This window comes from Calypte anna, chromosome 11 (assembly GCF_003957555.1).
Source record: "Calypte anna isolate BGI_N300 chromosome 11, bCalAnn1_v1.p, whole genome shotgun sequence".
NCBI classification, from domain to species: Eukaryota; Metazoa; Chordata; class Aves; order Apodiformes; family Trochilidae; genus Calypte; species Calypte anna.
In genome coordinates this window covers 20201869-20211897 of record NC_044257.1, presented here as the reverse complement: position 1 = coordinate 20211897, position 10029 = coordinate 20201869, and the positions used below count along the sequence as shown (strand labels likewise).

The 10029-nt window shown below is 44.0% G+C and overlaps 2 protein-coding genes across 4 annotated transcripts; one reads left to right on the top strand and one right to left on the bottom strand.

Moving 5' to 3' along the window:
* Nucleotides 1-12: 12 nt before the first annotated feature.
* On the bottom strand, nt 13-7706 carry KARS1 (lysyl-tRNA synthetase 1). Of its 3 annotated transcripts, none has more exons than XM_008491504.2 (14): nt 7370-7556; nt 6767-6917; nt 6400-6565; nt 5865-5958; nt 5452-5638; nt 5152-5277; nt 4110-4229; nt 3711-3873; nt 3438-3611; nt 2625-2710; nt 2067-2152; nt 1591-1717; nt 474-617; nt 13-174 (listed from the first exon to the last, which is right to left on the bottom strand). In XM_008491504.2, the coding sequence occupies exons 1-14, from the start codon at nt 7450-7452 to the stop codon at nt 91-93; spliced, it is 1791 nt and encodes a 596-aa protein (XP_008489726.1). In that variant the 5' UTR covers nt 7453-7556; the 3' UTR covers nt 13-90. The 3 variants fall into 3 exon arrangements, with proteins under 3 accessions (XP_008489726.1, XP_030313363.1, XP_030313364.1); XM_030457503.1 differs by lacking the exon at nt 7370-7556 and adding an exon at nt 7580-7706 and having other exon boundaries at nt 17-174; XM_030457504.1 differs by lacking the exon at nt 7370-7556 and adding an exon at nt 7580-7668 and having other exon boundaries at nt 18-174; nt 6767-7029.
* Nucleotides 7663-9812, top strand: TERF2IP (TERF2 interacting protein). The gene is made up of 3 exons (XM_030457513.1): nt 7663-8197; nt 8268-8344; nt 8912-9812. The coding sequence occupies exons 1-3, from the start codon at nt 7699-7701 to the stop codon at nt 9353-9355; spliced, it is 1020 nt and encodes a 339-aa protein (XP_030313373.1). The 5' UTR covers nt 7663-7698; the 3' UTR covers nt 9356-9812.
* The last annotated feature ends 217 nt before the right edge of the window (nt 9813-10029 follow it).

Below are 10029 nucleotides of genomic sequence, written 5' to 3'. Positions count from 1 at the left end.
GACACAGAGACCGAGACAGACGGCGCTGCCTTTATTGAGATACCGCAGCCGGCAGGGGGCGCTGCGGAGCTCCAGAAGCCCGCGCTGCACTCAGACTGAGGTGCCCTCGGCGTGGGCGTCGCGCTGCGCCTCCTTCTTGTCCTCCGGTTTCATGGCAGGGAAGAGAAGCACCTCCTGCGGAGAAGGACACAATAAAGAGGGCGCCAGAGCCTCCCCGGGGACAAGGACCCCCGTGGGCGAGAACGGTGTTCGGCCTGGTGCGGGGCATGAGCACAGCCTGGGCTGCACACTGTCGAGATTTCTAGCAAGCACAACAAAGGAGAGCTTTCCTAAAGCAATAGTTCTTCAGCCTAAAGATTCTCTAACGGCTGCAGCGTCTTACTTGTTTTGTCAGAGAGAGGGCCTGATTTGCAGAATCTCATTCCCTGATCTCTGGTACACCAGAAGCAGGCCCAGACATTTCTGATATTTACCTTGATGTTAGTGGAATCTGTAAGGAACATGGTGATGCGATCAATTCCCATACCCCAGCCTGCTGTAGGAGGTAGGCCATACTCCAGAGCGGTGCAAAAGTTTTCATCAATGAACATGGCTTCATCATCACCTGCAGCTTTAGCCTAAACAATAAAATCATCAGCAAAACAGACAGATACTACCACTTCTGTTAACCCTTGCCAGAAAAGAGGAATATTGGCATTTGTAGCAGTCACATAACTGATGAAACCAAAGCCCTGTACAGCAGACTAAGTTACAGATGAAAGAATCTCATCATCTGGAGAACTCAGGAGGTCACTGGTACAGGTGCTTCCAAAATAGCTCTAGGCTCAGTTCCTTCTGATCTGCAAGGTTCTTTTCTAAACAAAGGCCCAGCCCTTCACTTCAGTAAAAAATATCTCCAAAGCTGTATGACAGCAGGTGACAGTGGAATAATCTGTTCTCAAAGGCCTCTCAGGTTCTTTATTGCTTGCAACCCATCCTTTAATGTTTGCAGAAACAACTAAGACACATAATTCCTTGAATCATCGCTAGTTGCTCCATTAAACAAAATTAGGGATTGCTTTTTTTCACCCTCAAGTAGAAAGACTTAAAAACCCTACACTGAGATGGTAACATGTTTGACCCTGACTGCCTCTCCAAGGGCCAAAAGTTGTAACAAGAAAAATGCAGACTAGCCAACCCTCTCAAATTTTGAAAATGCTGAGTCTAAGTGTTGAAACAATAAACATTTTTACTCACGCAGTTTCAAGTGAGACTTTGCATTAGAATCCAAAGGAAACTTCTCTTCCAAGGTCCAAAAATCCTGAAATGTGAACTGCCATCCTTCATCTCTAACTCTACCTTAACATTAGATTTTCAGGCGTATCTTCATTTGATACACATGATTATATGTCTGCAAAGTCTGGCTATAATCATGGGACAAAAGGAATTCAATTTTAATGGCAGGCTTTCACTTGAGTGAGGCACACCCACTGAAAGCAGTAACAACCCTTTTCAGCAGTACAGCGACTAGTGATGGGTTTGATACAGACACAGGAAATATTCTTTGCTTACATGCCTTGCCACTGATGCCCTACCAGCAAGACACCATACCTTGGCCTGATCCTCAAAAAGCTGCCGCTGACGGACAGGATCATTAAGTTCTGTGTAGGCATTGCACACTTCCTTCTTCATTACAAAGAGTTCAAAGCGTTCTGTTAGTCCCCGCTGAGAGCGATGCCTTTGTGAAGAAGACAAAACAACCACACCTTAAAATAACTATCTTTACAGAAGCAAAAAGAAGGAACGCTACTTCAGGATGAATGCCCGCACTTAAGAGTTTGGATTTCTAGCAGCTCTTACTGCTAAGCATCAGCACACCTCTTCCCTGGGTAATGGGTCTCACAGCTCAGGAACCAACATCTATTTCAGGTGGTGTCACAATTCACTAACTCATATACAACAACAGTCTTTGTTTTCACATTTGACTTTTTAATTTCTTTCTGTTTTTTTTCCCCTTTTATTTTTAATAAGGGTAGGAGTAGAGGGTTTGAAAGATTTACACACTAACCGTGTCTCATACTTCTTACCATTTGGCTAGAGGACTCATGATCTGTGGGTGATCGCAGATGAATGTAGGGTGGATACAAGTGACCTCCAGGAATTCACCAACTAACTGGGGAAACAAAAGCAAAACCATTATGCAAGAGTACAGTTTCACTTTCCTAGAACTGCCTTTCCAAACATCCCAGTTCCCTCTCTTCCCTGAGAAAACTGAAAAGTTTCCCAACTAATAATTCCTGATCACAGTAATCTTTTCATTAGAGACGTGTCCTAGTTGGATAAGAAAAATTACACAGGAAAAATACATAGGAAAAATTGTGCATTGGTATAAAAATAACAACATAATTAAATTTGGACATTACAACAAAGGCCAAGAGGAAAAGCAGCAGAAAATCAGCTATCAGGCAATATTTTGGGTACAAAGGAAAAGATTTAATACAGTTGACAGAACTATACAGTAAGCCTGCCAATTTGATAAGGTACACATAAATGCAGACAAAACTGATGTTAGGATAAACTTTTGCCCTGAGGAGATTTCTGTTGATACACACATATCAGAGACATTAGGATTATAACTGTCTTACTCTGTCAAGAAGCCTGGCTGTTGTCCTGGGAGGTGGACACTCAACATTCCTCTCTGCACAAAGGTCATCAAAGAACTTGCGAGTTTCTGAAATTGTTGCAGACAAAAATTAGAAAATCCACCCAGGCAGCCAAGTTTTTTTTCTTTCTGCACACTTCAAGGTGTTATAGAGTCATTTATAAGATCTTAATGGTATACACCATTGACAACATCAGCTTAATTGTTCATCTACAAAACCAGTATTTGCTTTTAATCAAATTAGACTAAAAGAGAATTTATTTTATACTTCAGAAACTTGAGAACAGTAAAGCACAACCCCACAGTACTGCAGTGTATTATTTTAGGGGGAAAAAAATAGAACAAGAAAATACTAAAAAGTGTCAGATCTTGATTCCTCAAGGCTCTGGATTCCAGGAATACAATAGCGCCAATGCACATTTTGAAGAAAGCCCAAAATAATCATACTTCTAACCAATGGTAACGGGCATTGAGACTAAAGCGCACAGAAGACACAAAAAAATAAGAAATAAAATGCTGAGACTCTTAGGTTGAATACTCTAGATCATGGCTCTTGAGTATACAGCATTACCTACATTCAACAAAGAGGCAAAAGAATCAGACACTGCCAAAGACTGCAAGGCATGAAGGCTTCTTTCTTGGACTCTTAGGTAACAAACAAAATCAAAGAAAACCAAACCCATATGTCAGTACAGCCTTAAAAAAGCAGCTGATAGACCCTAGGCTGAGAACTTGAGACCCTTTGCCCACTTTCTGTTAAGGAAGAATTATAAGACATTCATGCTCAGCATCTGACCTTCGGTTTCAAAATGCTCAGCTGATGGAAATTTCACTCCTAGGACCTTCTCCAGATCATACACCATATTAATTCGCCGGAAGGGAGGAGTAAAATCTATCTCATAGGCCTGCCCATCTTGACCATCTGGATGGTAAGTGATCTTGTAACTTCCAGTAATATGTTTCACCATTCCTACAAAACGAATCTGAAGTTTAGAAGAAGAGTATGCCACACAATATGCAGTTCTTCCAGAGATTCCTACTATTTTCTAGTTAATGCTGCATACACCACCTGAAAGCATCTTCTCTGTAATTTCCATCAAGTCATGGTAGTCTGCATAAGCCATGTAGAATTCACAAGTTGTGAACTCTGGATTGTGAGTTAAATCAATTCCTTCATTCCGGAACTGACGCCCAATTTCATATACTCTGTCCAAGCCTCCAACCACCAGCATCTAAACAAAAGGAAATTCTAATGAACACACAAACTTTTCCAAAAGAACTAAAGAGAGCTAAAACATACACAACTTCAATGTCACCTCACATGTGCCATTCAAGATACATCTCGTTTCACCAGTCCAGTGAGTTCTCTTTATGAATAATCCTTGGTTTATTTATATTTACTATTTTTTGCATTAACATTACAACATATGGAGAATATAAGCTTAGTCACGAGAGGCTTGTATTTTACCTTATGGTAAAGCTCTGGAGCAATTCTCATATATAAATTCATATCTAGTTCATTGTGGTATGTGATAAAAGGTCTTGCCACAGCTCCACCTGGAATTAGATTCATCATAGGGGTTTCGATCTGTAAAACAGTAACAATTAAGACATTATTTTACCAGTACCATTAATATTTTCAGGCTCCCAACCTCACTGTCTTGCTTTTGCGTAATTTGCTTCTGAAGCAGAACTGTAGATCAGGCAAACAAACCCAGCACAGCTGGCTTTGCAGAAAAATATCTGCATTTCGTTTGTTTGACATTCCAGTATATAAAAATCCGTCATAACTAAAGAGCATTTCACCCACGCAGCCAATAAAGACAAACTACCTAACCTATTTCTTGTTATCAAGAAGCATTAATATTTACTATAAATCACAATATCATCTCTTTACATTGCAGAAAATGAAGCTCAAACAAGGCCAAATGCAAGGTCCTGGGTCAGGGAAATTCCCAGATCAACACAGCCTGAGGGAGGAAGGGATCAAGAACAGCCCTTTAAGAGGGATGTGGGACCACTGGGGGATGAAAAATTGGGTATGAGCTGGCAATGTGCACTTGCAGCCCAGAAAGACAATAAAAGATTAGTGTGATAAGGAATTATTAGTTGGGAAACATTTTAGTTTTTACAGTGGCTTCTTCAGAAGTGAAGAAAGGGAACTGGGATGCTTGAGAAAGGCAGTGCTAGGAAAGTGAAACTGTACTCTTACATAACTGTTTTGCTTTCATTGCCCCTGTTGGTGAATTCCTGGAAGGCACTTGTACACCCACTCTACAATAATCTGTTATCACCCACAGCTCATGAGTCCTCTAGCCAAATGGTAAGAAGTATGAGCCACAGTCTTAGCACTTTTAAAAAGAAAGACATGTTTCTCATTAAACTGGTAAAACACACCAGTATATATAAACATTCTCATATCGGTCTATATTTTGTGTATGAGCCTGAATATAAAGCACCCTTGAAGCTGAGAAGCTCTAAGCACTATGCAGAGAGAAATAAAGCCTTACCTCAAGAAAGCCCAGCTCATCTAAAAAGCTCCGAATATATGTAATGATCTTTGCACGGGTTATAAATTTCTGCCTTACGTAATCATTAAGAATTAAATCCAAATATCTCTGACGATATCTAGTTTCCTGAAAAGAACAAATATCTTTAGAACAAGCTAGACAAAATCATGTGCTGGAAAAAATACCAGAATGAAACTAACATTCCTTTGCTGACTGATACTAACTGCAGGTATAAAACATCATCCCCTTCAGACCAGCTGGTCAAGAGTGCCTCCAAGAGTGACCAGGTGTGACAAGTACCTTATCTTTGAGGCCAAAGTGAAGATGAGGCAACATGTGCAGGCATGGAGACAACAGAGTTATTTCATTAGGAATAATGCTCAGTTCCCCTTTCTTTGTTTTCCCAGGATTCCCCTCCACACCAATGATATCCCCACGGCGCAGCTTGTTGTTAATATGGAAATACTCCTCCTCAGATTTGTAGAACCTGTAATTAAAAAAACTATGTAAGCAGTTTTAAAATAGATTTTAAAAAAAGATTATTCTAGCAGAAAAGCCAAACACAACATCCTAAACAAAACATTACCTGTCTGCCTAAGACAATCCATAGACAAACAGTGCAAGGAGATGAAGGAATATAAAGCCCAAATACAGACCTCCAGCTCCCAAAATTAAGTTCAGTTCATAATATTACTGGGAATACCTCTACTTACTTAGAATTTGCCATGACCTGCAACTTGACTCCTTCACCACGAAGATCATAGAAAATCAGCTTCCCTCCAGAGGCACGCTTTGCATGGATTCGACCTAAGTATCAAAGTATGCAGGACATTAGGAAGAAAGTCACTAGCAGAAAGGATGCAGGGGCAAAAGCCACAGCATTATCACTTGCACAAAGGGCTGTCAGCTCTGAACTGATCACTAACCACAAAAGAGAAGTCTCAAAAATCTCCTAAGTCTCAGTTAAGTGTCTAAAAATTAATACCAGCGTACAATATACGACCACAAAAATTTGGGGTCCTGGAGCCGGTATCACAATCTGATCTTGTAGCTGTAAGAAATGTTGCATAGGTCCACTCAATCTGACAGGATGTGTCCTGAACAGTCTACCAATGCTACATACTTAATGACTGAGTAACAAGGGCTCAGCAAAATTTTAAAAGAGACCACCCTGTCACTAAGAGCAGCTAAAAGACTTGGCTCAGCAAAGCAGCAGATCATCTTTCTGCATCCCAGATAAGCCTTTACCTGCTACTCTCACTGTAATGTCTGTCAGGTGATCTCCTGGCTGCAGGTGACTGTACTTCTCTATGAAATCTGGGAGAGATAACTCTACATGGAACTTGTGGGGATAAGGATCTTCACTGGTGCCCTTCAGCTGCTGGATTGCGTGGCTACGAATCTTGAAGTATTGCTGTCAACAGAAACAAACAAAACCAAAAAATTTGTTAGAAACAAAAAATATTTTAAAGGTTATAAATTAAAACATAGCTGCCCTTACATAGGAATACGTACGTCTCTCCCCTCTTAGCCACTTAGTTCCCCTTCACTAAAAATTCAAATGCAAACCAATTTTATTCTCAGAACAGTAATAAACACGAGGTCAGACACTCACATTTGGATCCAAGCTTTCTTCATCAACACCCGTGTTGTTCTCAGAGTCAGAAGTCAAGGAAAGCTTATTTGGATGCTTTTCACTTTGTTCTTTCTGCTTTGCCTCTTTTTCAGCTGTTTTTCTCTCAGCCTTTAAACGTCTCTTCATCTCACTGCAAGACATGCAGCCCAGATGCAGCAAGTACTCCGATACTTCCACAGGGAAACACTCGGCAGGATTCGACTCAAAAGCTTACTGTACAAATAATCCTATAATTTCTGTGTCTAAAAGTCAAAATAATCCTTAACCACGTTTAAGAATTGCTTTCTCTGAACTCTTTCAGTTCATCTCCTATGAGATAAATGCCCAAAGAAACTGAAAACTGAAACTTAAATACTGCAAAAACAGGATGCATGCCTGTGTGCTCAACGCCCCTTCCTTCCTCAGGCCATGGTAAGCCCAAGAGCCCAGCAACTCCCAGGCACAAGTGAAATGATGTCAGCTCTCTACTGAGAGAGCAAGTACTACTTATGGTGCCCAAAGCCTCCGCGGCCCCACGGATCCCGACCCCACCGGCCAGGACTTCATGAGGAAAGAGGAGGACCTAGTCCGCAAAGCACCGACCTGCTTCGGTCATGAAGTACCCTGCGCCACGGGACCGTGGCCCTCCAGACCCAGCCGCGCAGTCGCGCAGCGGCGCTCAGCATGGCGGGCTCCGCACAGCAGCTGGTGGAGACGCGCTCTGGGTCAGCCGGACACTCGGCTGTCCTCTCCTCTCCTCCCCAGCCCGGCGCGGCGCGGCCCGGTTCCCCCTGCCCGCCCGCCCACCCTCACTTTTTGCTGAGACGCGACTCGGTCTCCACCGCCTCACACGCGCTCTCCGCCGCCGCTGCCATTTTCCCCGCTGCGACCGCCCCTTCCGGCCTTCCAGCGCCTGCGCGCCTGGCACGGCGATGGCGGAGCGGGAGGTGTCGGCCAGCGTTCGGTCGCGGTCACTCTTCCTGTGGGACGACGGGACCCCGATGCGGTTCTACGTGCGCCCCGGGCAAGCCAAGCTGCGCCTGGCGCCCCTGGTGCTGGCGGGCGGCGGGCGGCTGTGTCGCCTGCAGGAACCGGGGGCTTTGCTGCTGGCAGAGCCCGGCGAGGCGGCGCCCTCCGGCGCTGTCTCCACCGCGTACGTGGCGGAGTGCGTGGAGCGCAACCAGCGGCTGCCATTGGACCCGTTCCGGCTATCTCCCGCGCCTCCCGCACTGGCCGCCGCCGAGCCCCGCGGGCGCCTGTCCTTCACGGAGGAGGAGGACGCGGCGCTAGTGCGGGCGGTGCGCGGGCGGCGCCGGGCGCGGGTGAGCGGCCGGGCGCTCTGGAAGGAGTTGGAGCGAGCCGGTCTGACGCGGCACAGCTGGCAGGCCATGCGCGACCGTTACCTGCGGCACCTGCGGCCGCTGCTGGGGGGTGAGCTGGGGGCGGGGGGCGGGCGGGGGCCCGCCTGGGGCTGACAGCTGATGCCCGCGTGTTCCCGCAGAACCCCAGAGGATGGACGAGCCCACAGAAATCATTGGACTGTTCGCGGCAGCTAACCGGGAGTTCGAGAGCACGGAGGTAAGAACGGAGGAGTGTCCACGCGGCAGCTGCTGCCCCCCGCAGGGCCACTGAGCGGGCTGCTCCGAGCAGCCCTTCCTGGATGGCACAACAATAACTCAATAAACTATTTAAATGACTTTATACCGTGACATCTCTTCTGCTGTGGCTAACGGGGAGGTTCCTGTGACCTATCTCAGGTGGCTTGTGGTGCCTCGCTGCGGCACTCTGCCTTTGTGTGATTCTCTGCCCAACGGGGAGGAAATGTATGGGACAGCACTGTCACGGTAAAAGCTGTATTGGCAAACGGAAGTCAGCCTTTTACCTCAGGCATAAAGTGTTTCTGCAGTTAACATTTAACTGTCATACTTTGTTCAAATTCTCCCTTATATTTTGTCCTTTTCTGTAGTCCTGTGTGTGCTCACCACCACCTATGGCTTCTCTTTGGTCACTGAAATTTACAAGGTCTAGTAATTTTTTCATTTTTTATATACTGTTGAGTCACAGTGGAAAAGGGTTGAGTAGTGGTAATAAAAGAAGCTTGCCAGAAAATACCATGTCTCATTGATGACTCCACCTCTCTTTTAGTCAGGAAGTGATACTTCGGACATTTCAGAAGAACTTTCTACACAACATGGAGAGGAAAAGTCCCCAGGAGAAACATCATCTGGTTTGAAAACTGGACTGGAGTGCTCTGCTCTCCCTGACACACAATTACAAAGGGAAGAAAGACCAACAAACACTTGCTCTTCTTCCAGTTTGGTGAGAGAAGCAGTAAAAACTATGCAGCACTTCATGGAGAAGTTCAGCACAGACCTGTCCACTGTTACACAAGCCTTTCTGAAAAACACTGGTGAAGTGGAGAGTACTTCATACTTCCTGCAGACAGGGAAGCGCTTGGACGGGTATCCTATATGGAAAAGAGAGGATGATTTGGACTTGCAAAAAGATGATGAACATGTCAGAAATAAGTTGATAGCAAAATTTGGAGCTGAAAACGTAGCAAAGCGGGTAGCATTTAGGAAAAGTTAGCAATATAGAAGTAAATGACAGATCTAGGAATGGGGCAGGAACTTGAAAAAAAGTCATTCCAGAAATGCAAAAGTGATGAAAAATTTCATGCAACATTCATAAGTTTCAGAAATGCTTTAAAATATTTTTTAAGCCTATTTTGTATTTCATTTTTATTTGTAGTACAGAGTACACTAGACAGTTAAAAATAGAAAAAGGTGAAGAGGAAGGTTCAATGCTGTATTAAGTTTTCACTGAAAATTTACTATCAAGTGTGTATCTATTATAGAAAACAGGTGACAAGTTCTACCTGTAGATTGCTGCATGCAAGGGATTTTGAAAAGGGTTGTCACCAAAATCTAAGTCACATTAGGAATTAATTAAGAAAATGACAATTTAAAGCCAAATCTGAAATATATCAAATGTCAAGAATAAGTCAATCTATCATGAGACTGCTACTTGAGAAAACCACTGTCCTGAAACGATTGTCTGGAGAGCTATTTGTAACCAAATAAATGCCAAAACTCTGTTTTAGGCTATGCAGTATTTCACTGGACAGTTCATTCCTGCCTAAAAAGTCATGGTACATTCATGCCACACAGACTGTTTTAGACCTGACAAGCACTTAAATGAGATAGTCCAACACGATGTAGCAAATATAGTAGTAAGTTGCTTTTTTACTTTTTTAAGTAGAA